The sequence below is a fragment of the Haliotis rubra genome, unplaced genomic scaffold, assembly GCF_003918875.1.
Source record: "Haliotis rubra isolate DU_JTF1 unplaced genomic scaffold, ASM391887v1 Scf103, whole genome shotgun sequence".
Classification (NCBI taxonomy): domain Eukaryota; kingdom Metazoa; phylum Mollusca; class Gastropoda; order Lepetellida; family Haliotidae; genus Haliotis; species Haliotis rubra.
Genome location: NW_025764926.1, coordinates 2,223,789 through 2,242,252, shown reverse-complemented (window position 1 = coordinate 2,242,252; position 18,464 = coordinate 2,223,789). Strand labels below are relative to the sequence as shown.

Here is an 18,464-nt window from a genome sequence, read left to right as displayed (position 1 = left end):
CCTTTGCTAACGTTTGAAATTCTTAACAAATATTTTATGCTACCACAATAGCACCATTAGGGTTTCATAAAAAACAAACTATGTTGTAAGAATTGTATTCTTACCTGAGGACAAGATATTTATGCTGAAGAAAAAAATTTGTGCGAAAATTCGAGGCCTCCAAGAATGCCTGAATGTCACCCTCTAAACAGTTCTATTAAACAATTATAGTGACATACATATTGTTTTAAGACAATTGACTTACCGATTTATGAATGCCCAATTGGCAAATAGACATTCGTAAACTTTTGCACACAGATAGACACACACACACGCACACGTACACGCACACGCACTCGCACTCGTTTTTTCTCGATTTTTCCGTGACAAAATGAAACACAAATTGTTTGATGGTTGCTTTGAAGACGTTAATTGGCATCGATCGAGTCCGAAGTTTTCAGTGGATTGTTTATCTGCATTACGGAAAACGATAAAAGACATTAAACAAAGTTGATCAAACAAATTCTTTAATTCATTATACTTTACTCTGTGATAACACACGAAAGTGTGAAGAACTTTAATCAAGTCTAGCAATTATGACAATACACCGCTCATAATGGCATAGAAAATATCACATGAAATATAGGTATAGAGAGGCGCCAAATTTTAAGCACTATGTAGTCATTAAAACTAAGGTGAGTTGGAATCGTATACGGTGATTCATAGCCACGTTGTCAGGCACGGTCGGTCTGGTTCAAACATCTGCAGGCCACCATGATGGTTGGACTATTGCTTACAGTGACATCAAAAACCAATTATTATTACGTTGTTCTGATTGACATAAAGCAATACCAAATCGTATTTTCGAAGACCAAGTTCACCGTATCAAAAGACTCAATTGTAAAATTTCACATTTTGACTGTACATACAAGGGTGTTACATTCTGACTGTACATAAAACGATGTCACATTGACAAATGGATGTCAATGACATTGGCCAATCCTGAAGCAACTCTTTCCAGCTTTTCGGCACGAATTTCACAAATGGCGACTTGGCTTTGAAATTCATTTGACAAATTTTTGTTTTAGAATTTGGAAACTAAACAAAACAAGTCTAAAGTGTTAAAGGTGTGGTTTAGAATGTATGGCAGTACTTCTCATGGGCAAATGTCATTCCATTGAAGCTTGAGATACTGTCGAGCTGACACGCGCTGAGTGGTCGGACAACGGGTTTTACGTGACCTGAAATTGACTGGTTTTGTTCTGCGGTTGTTAGAACTAGGATCCGATTTTAATGAGATTGCATGTACGTGAGCTCGACACACCAGGAGTGTTTGTCCTTGAGAGCTCGATGGCATTGGCATCATGGCACCAACATCCATGTGGTAGCTTTAGACCAGACAGGATCAGTTGAAGTTGACCTTGAAGGTATTCGTTTCACAAGGTTGCCTTGGTGAATAATGACATCACTATGTTATTGTATTACACAGCGTTTAGTTGAGAAGGTTAGACAACTGTAATAGTTGGAAGCAAAAGAACGAAACGCTGCCAGAGTGGACAACATTAATCCGGACATCATGCTATTGCATTCATGAGTAGGTTATTATGGCAAGACGTTTTCACATTTATTACCAATTTACTGATATCAGTACTTCTTTTAATCATAAATTATTTATTTAAGGATATCACGTTTTTGGGTATCACGAAATGCATTAGTAACATTAGTGAAAGATTTATATCGCTGAATGAAATAATATCACAGCAAAAAGTGATATCATTATATCGGTATCAAATTAATTGTGATATCATTTGTCATTATAACAATATGATCAATGTTGTCGTTAATCAAATCATCTACACAGTTCTATCAAGACACAGATGCTCATCAAAGTCCCATGTCATAGTCTGGTTTTCCAGCTATGGTTGTTTCGATGAAATGGACAAGTGACGGTGTATCCCAGCGACACTTCTGCACAGCTGGTACCGTCCCCATCTTTTCAATCCACTCGGTTAACTTCGGGTACCGGTCATCTGTGACCCTCGCTCCCTCCACTGCCTGGGCCACGGCGTCAAACTTTTCAGCGTAAGGCCAGATCATGAAGTCGACCATCTGCACAGAGCTGCCTAAAATGTAAATAGAAGACATTGATATGGATAGGAATACCTAATAGGAATTCTAAGATGTTTCGCTAAAAAATCAAAGGCGCCGACAGTACTTAATCGGGCGATAAAGTACATTTCTTGCATGATGTCAAACTGTAATGACGTCACTACGCCATTCTTGTCTGTCCCCTTGTTATCAAACATACCCTTGATAACCGACTTCACATGCAATCAAAAAATCAAACATAGTTCAAACACAATTATCATTTGTTCATGACATATAATATACATTGCTTATTATGAAAAAAACCCATATAAACAAAATTATAAGCGTACAATCGCAAATTAAAAGTGCAATATTTTGTACTTGGGATTACTTCCCTAGAAATGAAGCAGCCGGGATACCGAACCCAGTCAGAGCGGGTGGATGTGCACTCAAGTGTAACAGCCGGTTCATTTGCAGATGCCATCACGGCTCATTGTGTGTGTGTATATATAGAGATGTTGGGTTACGTAAATACATGCTCATTTTTTGTGTATAACATTTTGCAATCAACAGACATCATAACATGTCATGTGTACAAGTCTGTGTAATTACATAATGTGACAGAGACCGAACTCGGGCCAAAAATCAATGCGTTTTGTTTATGGTGTATACCCTGATAGGTGTTAAGTTCAAATTGCATGTGGTCAGTGATCGAAGTTGTGTATTGAATACTGTCATTAGCAGACAGGCAGGCAGACACATAGGTGTCAATAAAACAGACATTGAGTTTTGTCTGTGACAACGACATATCTATATCACAATTAGAAATTCTGTCAACGCTAAATAATGACATTGCTTTTCAGTATCGAACTGAGAAAGTGACTCAGTAAGAAGAACGTGTCGTGAAATAGACAAATGAAATTATATAAACAGTTAAATCGGTAATCTACTGTCATAACATATAAAAAGCTCGCGCCTGTGATATATCAACAAAACATTAGAAAAATAGCTCACACCAGGGATACTCTACAACTTATATAGTCTCCCTGCTCACACCAAAGCCTTCACCGAGTCTTCACCGCCAACGAAGGTTTTCTGTCTTGAAATGTCGAACGCCTCACTGGTTGACACATAGCTGAGTAGATCTAGATCCTGACAAGGTTCTTTTATGTAATGAGTAGATTATTTACTATTTGTTTTGATTAGACTACTCCTGCTCACGACCTTATAATCCGGACAACCCGCTCCAAGCTGCGCGAACCTATTTCACTGCGCATGTGCTATGAGCGCAGCTCAGACCAGCTGTTGAAACCACTTTTCCCCCAAGCGCTGGGGGAAAATTAGTGAATCGTTTGAACTCCGATTTCGCGCGGGGTTTTTTCATTGCGTTATTTTTTAATTTGAAGTTGAATTTGAAGTTTTGATGACTGGTTTCGGTAAGTCCATACCGAAAGGTTTAAGAATCTGCAAAGTTGTGTTTTACGTTGCATGTGACTTTTAACTATGATAGTTCAGGGAGAAAGTGTGCTTTATTACACTATACATGGTGGTAGAGCCAACTGTATTTCTTAATTAACATCTTCTTAAAGTACTACATGCCCTCATGAAGAACCTCTTGTCTCTAAAATGATAAAATAAAATCATAAAATATAATGAAAAGGAGCCCAGAGACTTTCATCTTCATGAAATTGTGGTAATCTAGACTTACTACATATTCTGATCTTTCTGCGGTTACCATGAAGTGGATTTCAAACAATGTGATCCGGAGCTCACTTCTTATCACAATTTCTTGCATAATCGATTTTCTTGACAAGAATAGGTGGAAATATTCTTACCACCAAAGAACGGGGTTCCTCTCTTTGCAAGTTCCTTCTCCACTTGACCAAGAGCATCATGGAATCCTTTAATAGCCTCTGTTGGCACATCTTTGCTGAAAGGCATCTTGTACAAAAGGGTCGCTGCCTGAAATGTGCAACATTTGTATGCGAGTAGGGACCTATTTCTTCCAGTGAATTACATTATTTTAGTCAGCTAAGTCCGGATTACAAAGCATTGTTCTCATAGGAAGTTGATTGTTAGGACAATTTTGCCGTGACTCAGATATTGGCGGGACTCAGATATTACACAGAGTCCGGATTTGACAGATTCCACTGTATATACAAAATCATGCTGTGATACTAGATTCTCGACGATAGCAAGTATGAGTTTTCTCGTAGGTTATTTATGTGCCCTACACAACGTAAACAGTTTAAGCTTGGGAGGAATCTTGGGACGCATTGCGGGACATTTGTACCCCATAAGGTTACATTTATAATAAAATAATTCCGTAAAAATATGTCATCAAGACTAGGATCTTAGAACAATTTCTCAGCTCCCCTACACACAAACTACAATCCATTTGGTAAGCAATATCTTTCCATGGCAAATAGCACAGCACCCATGAATAGCCGGGTTAGAATTGGTCTTCAGCATCCCATACTTGTAAGAGACGACTAACGGGTCCAGGTGGTCAGGGTCCCTGACTTTGTTGACACATGTCATCGGTTCCCAATTGTGTAGATCGATACTCATGCTGCTGATCACTGGACTATCTGGTCCAGACTCGACTATTTACAGACCTCCGCCATATAGCTGGAATATTGCTGGGTGCGGCGTAAAACAACAAACCAAACCAAACCAAAATCAGCAAAATCAGGCCGAGAAGGATAGGTCATGGTGAATTCATTTTGCTGTCTCTCTCCCATTGTTGTGGTAAACGTTTTGTCCATCAGATTGTATTTACAATGAAATAAGTCCTTCAAAATACTAGCATGTTCAAAACAAGAGGAACAGTGTCCCCCTCCCAATAGACCCACGCTACAATGCATTTGGTAAACATTGTATTTCCGTAGCAATCAGCGGAATTCAGGCCAAGAGGAATCGGTTATGGTGAACTCAGCCTGAAGTCACCACCTTCATGCAACTGTTACGGTAAGCCTTCTGACAAATGATTTTTATCGAAATTCTTCAAAGGCATTTAGAAGTTGGCGTAGTAATACGAGACAAAAGTTTCTGGGCTAGTTATTGCCCCTTCTTCAGGTGGAAAATGATTATCCACCTTGAGAAGGGGCAAGAACTAGCCCAGAAACGTCGTGGTAGACAAATAGAGAAGTTGTTATCCATAAGATTTGTCTTGTATTGATTTTTATGGCATTACTTGCGCCATTTGGATTGTAAACAAGATTGTTACCTTTCCAAACAGTTCCACCACGATCCTGTCCCGGGCTCTCCTGTACGGGTCAGTGGGGGTCAGTTTGTTGTTGGGGTACGTTTCATCCAGGTATTCAGGGACTCATAGATCACTTTGTCGTCTTGTTCTAAGACTGGAACATTGCCTGTGGGGTTCCTGTCCCAGAACCAAGATGGCTTCTGCTTCAAGTCAATGTTCACTACCTCGTGTCTGATGACAAGACAAATGCCTTTTTGAAGCAATGTTGATCTTGAATACAGGGGATTGTAACGCACAAATAGCATCTGTATAAAATCATATATTGACACTCCTGGAGTCTTAGGGCTATGTAAAACGCAAAGAATGTAACGAGGTCAACACACCAAGTTGGTTCCAGGGCGAATGCAAGAAAGTTCACTGTATATAGCCATATAAAACTATACATGTAGTCAATAGATTTAGATGAGGCATAGATGACAAAACATTAGGCTGTGGTTTGGGGCTAATGTATTTACTGTCAAATCGCATGCTTTGAATTTTGTCATCCTTGTCTCATTTGGTAGTTTGGCAAGCTTTACGCGATACGATGCACGATTCATTTGTTATATTATCGATTCAAATTATGTCGATTATTATTTTGATGCTGCTCCAATGTCTCATATAGAAACTTTTACTAAAGCGTGTATAATTTATTTGGCCCTAAGACCGCCCTGATAATAGGTCTTGTACCTTTTGGCCTAAGATAATACATTGAGCCATTTGTGATAGGAAAGACTAGACCATGCTAGCCGCATAACAATCAGAAATATCGCAACTTCCGTATCGAGAAACGTATCGTGTCGTGACCTCAGTATCGAGATACGTATCGTATCGTGACCTCAGTATCGAGTCGTGACCTCAGTATCGAGATATGTGTCGCATCGTGACCTCAGTATCGAGATATGTATCGCATCGTGACCTCAGTATCGAGATACGTATCGTATCGTGACCTCAGTATCGAGATACATATCGTATCGTGATCTCTTTATCGAGATAACAATCAGAAATATCGCAACTTCCGTATCGAGAAACGTATCGTGTCGTGACCTCAGTATCGAGATACGTATCGTATCGTGACCTCAGTATCGAGTCGTGACCTCAGTATCGAGATATGTGTCGCATCGTGACCTCAGTATCGAGATATGTATCGCATCGTGACCTCAGTATCAAGATACGTATCGTATCGTGACCTCAGTATCGAGATACGTATCGTATCGTGACCTCAGTATCGAGATATGTGTCGCATCGTGACCTCAGTATCGAGATATGTATCGCACCGTGACCTCAGTATCGAGATATGTCTCGTACCGTGACCTCAGTATGGGTAGTGAGAACCTCTAGTGTATGTTGATTCTTATGTGTCCTTATGAGGAAGATCCTGTCTCGCATTCTCAGAGTATAAGACGGAACCTTATTTGTCTTTCAACGTTACTAATAGCATGCTCTCTTGGCTTAAGGGTACTTAATCTCTTATGTATACTCACTCGATGTTCTTATGAGCTAGAACAAGTCTCGCCCTCTCAGAAAAGCCGCAGAACCTCATGCTGTAGAGCCTCAATTTGCCCGCGGCGAGGGGCGGAAAGGCAGACGCTGAAACCAATAAACACTTGATAGAGTGAACCAGACTCAACTGTCAAGAGTACTCATAACGTGGTATTTAAATTTGAATCTTACACATCACATACCCGTACTTTCGTTCCAACACTTCTCTCAACCTCGAGCTCACTACTACTCTACATAGTGCTTGCTTTGTTAGGGCGTGTGCATGAACGTTTTTCACAAAAAATGCTAATTGGAATATAGAACATTTTATTTTGTCGTACGTAAAATGTAATAAATTGATAGAACTGGAATCTTGTTAACTCCAATTTCACATAGAGACACTACTTTCTCTCTCAACCCACCCTCCATTCCATCCACCTCATGTCCCTGATGATCCGTGATGATAGGTAAAGGCCGGTTCTGCCCCACTTTGACCTAGTTTTCGATGGTGCCGACCTACTTAGGCTGGGGTATCACCAGTGTTGTAAGATAAGATATGGGGCAATGCGCGGACTATTTTTAGAAGAGAGAGAATCCCTCACATAGCAAGATCAAGACTGTCGTGTCAACAAGGTGACACAGAGCTCGTAGCAGACGGCTGTGTAAACAAACCCTACTGAATGGGTCATTGCCTTGCTTATAAAGTTAGATTATATTTGTTTTCTATTCAGTTCAAGCCCAACCATGCCCGCTGAAGGATGGAAGGAGTATTTGTCCAGCATTTACTTTAATCTCAAACACCCAGCCTCCTTTTCAGGTCCATCGAAATTATATTACTTAGTGGAAAAGGAAGGGAAATTTGATATCGGTTTACATCGCATCAAGAAGTGGCTGGCGTCTCAAGATGCCTATTCACTTCAACGACGTCTAACGACCATAAAGAAGATATTTTCTCGTACAACTCTACCACACATTATCAGATCTGACAAAGGTCGTGAATTTGATAACAAGAAAGTGAGATCATATTTAGCCAGCAAGGGTATTACCTACTATGTCACACAGAATGAAACCAAGGCGTCTTATGCAGAGAGAGTCATACGAACTCTCAAGACAACTATTTACAGATACTTCACTTACAAACAAACGTATCGTTATCTTGACATCTTACAAGACTTGGTGAATGATTATAATCAAAGACCTCATAGATCACTGAATGAACGTTCACCCACTGATATAAATGTGAACAATGAATCTGTTGTTTGGAAAGAACAGTACATCAACCCACTGATCAAACAAGGCAAGCCTAAAGCGGAGAAGATGAATGAAACCAGAAGGAAAACCTTTAAATTCAAAGTAGGGGATCAGGTGCGACTGTCACATTTGAGACATGCCTTTCAACGTGACTATCAGGAGAAATGGACGGAGGAAATATTCATTATCAGCAGACGATACTACAGGGATGGGATACCAGTCTATAAAGTCAAGGACATGGCTGAGGATCCAATCACTGGTACATTTTATACAAATGAACTTCAGAAAGTAGATAAGCATGGTGACAGTACATGGCGTGTGGAGAAAGTGCTTAAAGCCAGAAGGAGAAATGGTCAGAAGGAAGTCTTTGTCAAATGGATGGGTTATCCAAAGAAATTCAATAGTTGGATCCCTGAGGGTCATCTGCAGTCTGTGTAGCGGATATATAGGGCAACAAGATCATCACTTGTTCTCATTCAAAGTTGGACTATTGAACTGTCAACATGTACTCCTGTCCAGAGTGTTCTAAGACTTATGCCTGGCCTGATAGCCTGAAACGTCATATGAATATCAAGCACAATGATTATAATCAGCAACAACAACAGCAGCAGCAGCAGCAGCAACAACAACAACAGCAACAACAACAACAACCCTATGAAGGAGAACATTTCAAGTTTACCATCCCCTCTAATGCAGTCATTGTGGGTCCTACTGGCAGTGGTAAATCTATGTTTGTATACAACCTTCTCACGCGTGGATGTATACAGCCAGCACCTAATCACATTGTCTGGTGCTACACCCAATGGCAGCCACTGCACCAGGTGATCAGTGAACAGTTATCCCATGTCAAGTTTGTGAAAGGAAATCCCTACGATTTACTCGACGATACCTACTTTGATGCTAGAAATGACAACATGCTTGTTTTGGATGACTTGATGTCCGAGGCCAAGGATGATAAACGCGTTAGTCAGTTATTTACACGAACTTCTCATCACAGAAATGTTATTGTTTTTCTGCTGTTACAAAATTTATTTCCCCGGGGGAAAGAGTCACGTGACATCGCTCTGAATTCCCTCTATGTGACTCTATTTAACTCTCCAAGTCCAATAGTTACCAGACGTATCTACCCCAACAATGCTGATAGGTTTATGTCAGTGTATGAGACAGCTGTTCAAAAGCCCTTTGGCAATCTGACTATCGATCTACGACTCACAAGTATGGAATCAGAGAGGCTACAACCTAATGTGGTCACAAAAGCTGACATACCCTCAGTCCCAGAGATACCAAAAGGACACATATCAAACCTCCCACCACAAACAAGACAAAGCGAGACTGGGATCCGGTCTATAAAAGAGGAGCAACCTGAACCACCTTATCATTTGACTCCAGACACTCAGATAGATAACATCTCCAAGCTGGTTGAGAATACTGTGGCCTCAGAAGACGAAAACATGCCCTCCTGTGATGAGTGTGGTATTGTATTTGAAAACAACCATGATCTTCAACGTCATGTGATGACCTGGTGCCCGGAAAATGGTGGGGAGCCTCTGCAGAAGCGAGCTAAGGTGGATGCAGCTGATGATACTAAGAATGATATCCTCCGTCCAGTAGAGACAGGTACTAAAGCTGATCAAGAGAGAGAAGTGAAAGGCATTGAAGACATGTGGGAACAAACTTTAAAAGCTTGTAAGGAGGACATTTGGAAGAAAAAGGAGGACTTTGAGGATAAAGGAAAAAGTGAACAATGGATTGAGAAGAAACTGCAGAAATGCTGGCAAACTACCTTTCTTGATAGACTTGTGATAGCCGTTCGTTATGCCAGCTATTTTGGATATGGACCCCTCTTCAAGCCTATATTGGAGAAAATCACAGCCCTGGACCCTGACATGGACCCCAGAGAAATGGATGCTAAAATCACTCAGTGGATGAAACCGGTCGTGAAAGATATTCTCTCACATGTGGACTTGAGCCAGGCTGAAGATTTAGAACTTGTTGACATGTCTGAGCATGATGATACAGATGATGATGAACTGTGAACTCCACATTCTTTGTATCATATATGGATGCGTCCTGTGTCTAATATGAATACACATATGAATTAAAAACTGTATCCAATACATCAAAGTATGTGTCTCATGGTCAAAGTGTATTAACGTATATATGTAATAAAGTGTGTAAATAGTATTATACATGGTTGATTTCTTCATTTCTCAACATGATTCGATCGTCATACACAAGCTACAGTTATTATTATAACCTTGAGATCTAGAAACACACCCAGTTATAACACAACCAAAGATGAAAGTTAATATCTTTATTTCATGAACACAAACACAATATTGTAATCATAACATATTCAAGAATTCAATATACATTTGTCAAATAGTGCAACAATCAGTCAATGGACATGGCATGGTTTAACAGTCTATACATGTTACAAAGCTAATGGTTGTTTTTAATGCTGATGCGCATATAGAGCCTTATCCAGCTATGTATTACACAAATCAAACATTAACTGTACAGATGGTCAGAAAAGATCCGCTCTAGCAAAACTAAGTACATATTGACATTCTCCAGTTCTAAGCAAAAACAATGTAACTACAGTATGTGTTAGCTAGGTACATCAACAATACATAAATATACATCTGAGAAGAGAGGTATGAAATGACTTACACAAAATACATATTAATGAAAGGATTACAAGTCTGAATCTGACTTAATCTTGTAATGACCATGGGCTAGTGTCTGGATTCCATCCTTTAACACAAAACGTTTGTCATCAAAGGGGCAAAGACTGATTTTGTTGATGCAAGCAGTGTACAGCTGATGGCTTTTACTCTGAATTTGTCCCACCTCATGTCTGAATTGTACCTTGTCAAAAAGACACTGTTTGTACAGTTCATGGCGAAGATGTTTGTCTCTCACAGTTTCAGTGATACCTTTGGCTGTCTTTTTCTCAATATCATGCACTATTTCAACTTTCTCTCCATCAACTGTTTTTGTTTCTGTTTCTTTATAAAACATGGAATACATTTTGGGGCGGAGACCTATAAACTCTATCAATTCCTCTCCCTTCAATTCATCTTTGAATTTTCCTAACACATTTTCATTTTCTCTTGAGAAGATAGGGTGGTCTTTGTCATAATTACTGGTATCAAACAGATGTGCATGCCTTCCCATGTCACCATACAAATCAGGAGTTTCAATTTCATAGCACAGCGACTCTCTGTCTGTAAAACACAACTGTGCTTTGGATCCATAGTTGGGTTTAATGAAGTTGTAGTGGAAGTCGTACATGTGTACTTTGGATAAATCTAATATGGAAAAACCAGCGTAAAGAGGTTGATTAAAAAACAATCTTGCTTTCTTCAAGTGAACAGCGGCTAAATCAGGGTTACAAATTTTGAATGCTTCAAAAGTGGGCTTTCTCGTAGTCGCCCCCATTCCCGTGTACATAAAACACAACAAGCACACACTGAACAACAGGAACCGACGTGCGTTCCGCGGCCAATTTATTTACATTGTTTCATCAAAACAACCTACATTCAACAATATGATACGTGAATAACGAAATGCATGCCGAAGCCCGACACGTAAACCAGAGATAACAACTCCCGTAGAGAAAAAACTCTGGAACCGTGTTCCCTCAACGAATGCAGCAGCAGCACCAAAAACTGGAGGGTTTACAGTATCGTTAACCTTAAACATGGATATAGCTGCAATCCAGCGATACGTTTATGGAGGTTGATGTGAGCATATGCACAACTGACAACAGCAGCATAAATTACATAAATATAAGCATTATTTACACAACATTCAAGCATACGCCTGAAATTCATAATATACAGTATGCTGACAATTTCTGTCATCAAATCACAGGAGGTATTCAATGGACAATATCATAACCACCAATACATTATTCTCATATTACCGTAGTATAACCGCTCGACATTCCAAAATCATCGTATTATAAAGGCTCGACAGCCGACATATGGTATACTTTCCAGTATTACAGTATTATAACGGCTCGACAGCCGACATATGGCACACAATACCATATTACCGTATTATAACGGCTCGACAGCCATAAACCACCATGGTTAAATCACTCATGCCACATCACACGAACGATGATCATGAGCATCTGAAACATACAGAAATACAATATTAGAATACAAACATGTTAAATGCTGAAAGGCCGGGAGTGCACTAATCGAGAATGCCAAATTCAAATATCTACACCCTTATATACTCGTATAACACGCCACCTACCGGGCAGATAACCCCTGTGAACACTTCATACCGCTAGGAGAAAATAATTTCCCTCTAGTTCATACTTCAAACGATAGAAATAATATGGCACACAGCTTTCTCAGGCGTTTGTCAGAATTGACAAGTTCCACATTGACATGCTTTCGCACATTCATCATGCTGCGACCAAAACAAGAGTTATTCATCAGTTTGAAAAAAGCTTTGTGAGTCTTATTTGTAGACTGTCTACGTTTCTCTGTATTGAAATCAATGAATGGTTTAAGCCATGGTGTCTGTCTGAACTGAATGGCTCTATGAATCTTTGTGAGAATCAATCCCTGACTCAGATAAAACTGCAAATTTCTATAATGTAAGACATATTTCTCTTTGTTTAACAAATTAGGGACAAGCTTTCCGCTTGGTTTTCCCTTGATTACCAATTTCTCTTTCAATTTCTCAGAGTGTGGTGAAAGCATGCCCTTGGTTACTATCATAGACTCAGGAGCAAGGGGATAGTCACTGTGGGCATCATGCAGATATGTGGGATATTCTAAATCCACCTCTAAAATATATCCAATGTCAGCATCAGGGGTCACACCCATAATGTCTAACTCATCAACACCCTCAACCCACTCAAAATTGCGCTCAGGTAGGGCTTGAGACATTGCCCAGCCATAGAGATTGTTGGCATCCCAGTATATCAAATGTTTGTTCGGGTTATCTGAATGATAACCATCTTGCCCCGGAAGGTTTGAAAGGCTGTGTTTCTTAGATATCATGCTAATACCACCCCTCATTCCTGATTCTATCATGAGAATTTGGTCAATATCAGTCAAACGCTCAAGCTCAACTTTTCCCATTTTCAACATGGCATCCCAACCCATGCCAGGCAGAGTGTAGTAATGAACTGGGTCTAAATGATAGTACTGGAGTGCCATTGATCTAAAACTTTCAAAGATATCTGCTAAAAGCAATACGTCTGTTTTCACATACAGGTCGTGATATTCCCCCATGTTTTGTAATTCAAAGAAAGCCCACACATTTTGTGCATGTGCATAATCTCCATCAGTGAGAGAATTCCAGTTAACTTACTGAAAAAATCTGCCTGTTTAGGGAGTTGTGTCAGTCTAAATTTGCATTCATCATCCATGAAGTCATAGGGATAGACCCCCCCTTCTCAGTAACAGCTCTGCCAAGGATGGGATTGGCAATTCCTTTCTTAAATGACAGAACTGGGATGGGTCTTCCTTCACCAGATTTGTAACTAAAGTATCTAAGGAGGCTGAAAGAAACTGGAGAGAATCAATGAACCTTAAATTTCCAATGGAGAAGGAAATATATTTCTCCATGTTGTTAGCTAAGCAGCTAAGCTTTTGATTCACTGATTTTTCTAGATGTTTAATGAGGTGGTGTGAACCGTAACCCCTTAGATTGTGAAAAATTATGGGTATGACACAATCTGGTCCCTTTCTCTCTTTATTACCTGTTTTGTTTCTACCCTGATCTCCTTTCTCACCCTTTTTCACTTTCTTACTCTTTTTTGAACTTCAGTTGTAGATTGCAATCCTTATGTGCAGCACCACGATAATTATTTCTTTCTATCATGTGATCGTGGTCGCGCACCTTGACAGATTCTGAATCGAAAGGTTCTTGACAAACATGGCAGGTATCAGCCATTTGAAAGTTCATTTCTGCTTCTTTTGTCATATGAAGAGGATATGACGTTTGCAACTTTTCATTGATGACTTTCTCTTCTAGTAATCTTCTGCGGACTGTGCTCAGAACAATAAGTGGAATGATCCCCTAACAAATCCTGTCTGCTAAACCCATGTAGACAACGCGTGCAGTAAAACTGGTTGTGTTCATGCTTGGTTCTGTCCCCCATAAGGCAACTAAAATTTGGAATCAAGCAAAAATGTCTCTTCTCTCCATGAGAGAGTAGCAATAAATCTACTGTTTTGTCACACTTTTGTTTCCTAATATGGAGAGGAAACAACTTCGCTTCATACCCAAAGACATTCACTGAGATTTGATTCTGTTTCTCAAATTGCGGAATTTGGGACAGAGGTATGGGGAAATCAATGCCTTGAAGATTCAACTCAGATAGAAATGGAAGATATTTACAAACCCTCTCAGGATGTTGCTTTCTATCTAAAGGATGCAGACCAGCCAATACCGACCATATAAAACATTTCTTGTCATCATTTTTGATATTAAAAACGGCTTTCTTTTCTGCCAGATACTTGGGGAGAGGAATATATGAGCTTGCTGACAGAGGAACATATTCGGCTGTATTTACCTCAAGATGAATGATACCATCCAACAACCACCCGCTCCCCTCGGCCTGAAACTCTTGAGAAGAGGTATACAGTTTCTGAAAAGCTTCAGCTAACTGCAGTTCTATTTCCGAGAAATTGGTCACCCAAAAGTTTGTGGTTCTCAAAATGGGTTCGGCCAACATACTTCCATTGTTTTCATCATATTTAATGAATTTCAGTTTTAATGTAAGAAACCATTTCATACCTTTCTTCCTTGTCATAAACTCATGCAAAACTGTTTGTATGTTGAACTGTTCATCAGCCAAAAACTGTAGAATGTCAACATTGTTTGTTTCACTGGGGGCGATTGTTGTTGTCCTCAGTGACCCAGCTAGCGCTGACCTTTGACCCGCTCCCACCTGGTTGTTCCGCCTCGCCTCATACCGCTCACGTCTTCTTACACAGGAGTCGCACTGCCTCACTTGTTGAGTATAGAAACGTTCGGGAAGAGGACGTCGACATGTAACACATTCCCGACCTGAATGTGAGCAACCCTCACAGAATAGCTTGTTCGGAAGCAAACACTTAAAATGTCCACACCAATTGCAGGTATCATATCTCGCTGGAATGTTGGAGTGGGTGTTCAGTGGATGAAGACAAGGACGTTTGCTGACGGTTCTGCTGCCCAACTACCTTCTCTCTTCAAGCTTGACTCACAGTTGTGGTTATGGAGTGCGTCCAAGCGTGAATATGACTTCTCACATCGTTGACAGTGAAATCTTTCATTGCTATGCACTGTGCGAACATGTCGGAGAAGTGACTTATTCTGTGTAAAGGATTGATTACACAGATGGCAATGGAATATCTTCTGAACCGTGGATTGGGTTGGTGGTGACTCAGTACTCTGCTCATTAGTTTTGACAGTTTGGCTGGCCATCAACTCAATCCTCTTCAAATTAACTTCAGGGTCATTTATCAAACCATTTTCTGCAGCCCATTTCTCTAAAATCGGATAAACAACCCACGTTGTTGAGAAACGTTTGTCTTTCTGACATTCTCTAAAACAAGAGGTAGATTGTTTAATCGTGTCGGTTCCATATGGTATAAAATACACAAGGGTGTGGTTACTCAACCTCAGTTATATAATCATATATTATAGCCTGCACACGTCCTATCATTCACATAAACTTGGTTGATATTATTCGGAAAATAAGTCAGTCAGATAGAGGTGCTGCTCACTAACCTTTTTCAAAAGTTTCTTCCCAACAACAATCTGTGTAGCAAGCCCTCCAAAGATCCTTTCTCTGCGGTGACGGCAATTCGAATAACCCGCCTTCACGGTCAGCTGGTTTATAATACAAACAGTGTAACCAGCATAAGCGAGCGTTAGTTAGCGCTTTGAAATAAAACAGGGAAGGGAGATAACTGCTTTTATTGTTGCTAACAGGACTCTTCACTGAGCTCATGTCTAGACATGTTTTGATCCACCCAGTCTGCCGATGATAACATTTTGCTTATATAGAGAACTGGGTGATACATATCACCACAGAATAGTATATGTGACAGTTATGATTTAAATATTGTCGGCTAGTGTATGCGATTTGCACTATGACCGAGCATGTGAATCAGCGAGTGACTGTATATGGCAAGCAGTGACCTCATTTCGCCCATAAATGTCGAGCGGCTATTGTACGCGCTAAGCTATTGACAAATGACATATTCTTGTCCTTTCTACTGATAATACCGAATCTGGTTCTGGTGATACCAGCTGGGAAAAAGATGACCCAACATCTAAAAACATAATGGATAAATAGTAGATTAGTCGCCCTCCAAATCGTAGTTATACCATTTCTCGCAATCTTTAGACTGGAGGATTTTTCACTTCTAAAAATAGCCAGGTGTATTGCACCATATCTTGCAACACTGGTGATACCCCAGCCTAAGTAGGTCGGCACCATCGAAAACTAGGTCAAAGTGGGGCAGAACCGGCCTTTACCTATCATCAGATCCGGATTAGAATTGATCTTCAGCAACCCATGCTTGTCGTACTTAAAGGATCGGGTTGTCAGGTTCACTGCGCAAGTAGGCCATATACATCTGACGTATATCTACACAAAACACCAAATGGAGACCTGAACAATAAGCAGATCTCAACGTCGGCAATGTGATATAATGAACAAATCGTACTCACTTGTTGTGTAGGACTTCTCAGTCATGGCGAAACTGTGAATGGTTTAATTCAACGGCTTTGTTCAATATGAGGAAAATATGAGTCACAATGACTTTGCACAATTTGTCCCACGCGCCAACTGAATAACCTGTGCAGCCTTTACGGGGCAGTTGCTGAATGAACGCCAAGCACAGCCGTCTCAAGGCCGTTCATGGTGTTATCTAAAACTGTTAAGACAGCTGAGATATGCAACGTTTTTTTTGCGCATTACCAGACGTTGAGTTCACAATCTGAAATACCCAGTACGGACTAACCTTATTGCATCTCCTTATTCCGAAATCCTTATTGTCGGGGATTACTACTGGGGTCGCATACGTGTGCATGGTTCGACATTTGTGAATCGGACGATTTCAATGGGAACACAACCATCCGGACGAACGGTGTTTTCCCATTTATACTACTGACACACTATTGTGCACACTATTGACAAAAGAGGGGTGCACACTTCATTTTCACAACAGTTCAATGGTCATTTAATAAATTTTCAGGGCGGGGGTTGGGGGGTGCGCACGCGCACACACACACACACACACACACACACACACACACACACACTGGATCTGCCTATGTTTTCTATGATGCAATCACCAACTTATTATCGCCTGTATAGCAGGTTAGGTCCCATACTGCCTACAGTTCCAAACTGCCTACATCCCAAACTGCCAACAAAAATATTGTAGGCAGCGTGGGAAATGAATTTTTGCTCTGTAGAATAATGGAACAGCCCAATTATGAATGAAGAAGGTGTGTGTCGTTTGGAGTAAGGTAGTAGTAGTTATTTGCTTAAATTAATGTCGCGCGCACAACTAAGGTATTTCGGCGACGGGGTAGTACACTTATTAGGAAATAAGGGAAACAAAAAATAGAAATTTTGACAATGTGGTGTTACTAGTACTAAAAAACAAAAACACCACATCCCCCCACCCCTCACCCCACCCCACCCCCACCCCCACAAAAACCCCAAGATCTGAGTATTTGAGGGAAATTTAAATGGGATACCGAATTAAAAAGGTAAAAAAAATATGAAATAGGTAAAGAGTATGAAGGATTTTGAATTTAATATAGGTGTGGTGTAGTAAATGGTTATTGTTATTGTATTTTTTAACCAACCCATAGTAAAAAACATTTATCAAGTGAATAATGATAAATATATAAAAGGTAAAAAAATGAACTTGATATAAACAGAGAACTGATTAAAGAAGTTAAAAGAACATGTATACATATTCATAACAAAATTAAAATGGTAAAATCTGGTATTATTGTTTTTGTTGCTAGACTGTTTGGTATAATTTTGTGTGAACAACCCTATAATCTCCCGGCAAACTCCAGTATCCAGCAAAACTCGCAGCCATAGTTCAGACCTTGCAAACAACATCTGACCAAACAAACACTACCATCTGCATTTTTACGGATTCCTTAAGCTCCATACAGGCTCTCAAAATTTACTCTACAACAAAAATAACATAAGAATGCTATACCACCAAAACAAAAATAATCAAATACATTTTATGAGTGTCCCGTCACATATCTGAGTCCATGGCAACGAGATGGACATCTTGTCAGATGTGTGTAATTGTGAAACCACTAAAAGACTGTAAAACTTATCAATTGTTCATGATATATCCATGTCTCCATGAAAAGACTCAAAATTCTCAGAATGAATAAAGATGTCTTACCA

General features: G+C 40.0%; 1 protein-coding gene across 1 annotated transcript; it reads right to left on the bottom strand.

Moving 5' to 3' along the window:
- Positions 1-489: 489 nt before the first annotated feature.
- On the bottom strand, positions 490-17,076 carry LOC124272533 (glutathione S-transferase omega-1-like). Its single transcript, XM_046707745.1, is given in 7 exon segments — positions 490-2,102; positions 3,903-4,029; positions 5,297-5,391; positions 5,394-5,506; positions 6,799-6,904; positions 15,800-15,901; positions 16,748-17,076. Coding segments are annotated over 7 exon segments (807 nt in total). The 5' UTR covers positions 16,773-17,076; the 3' UTR covers positions 490-1,863.
- Between the last annotated feature and the right edge of the window lie 1,388 nt (positions 17,077-18,464).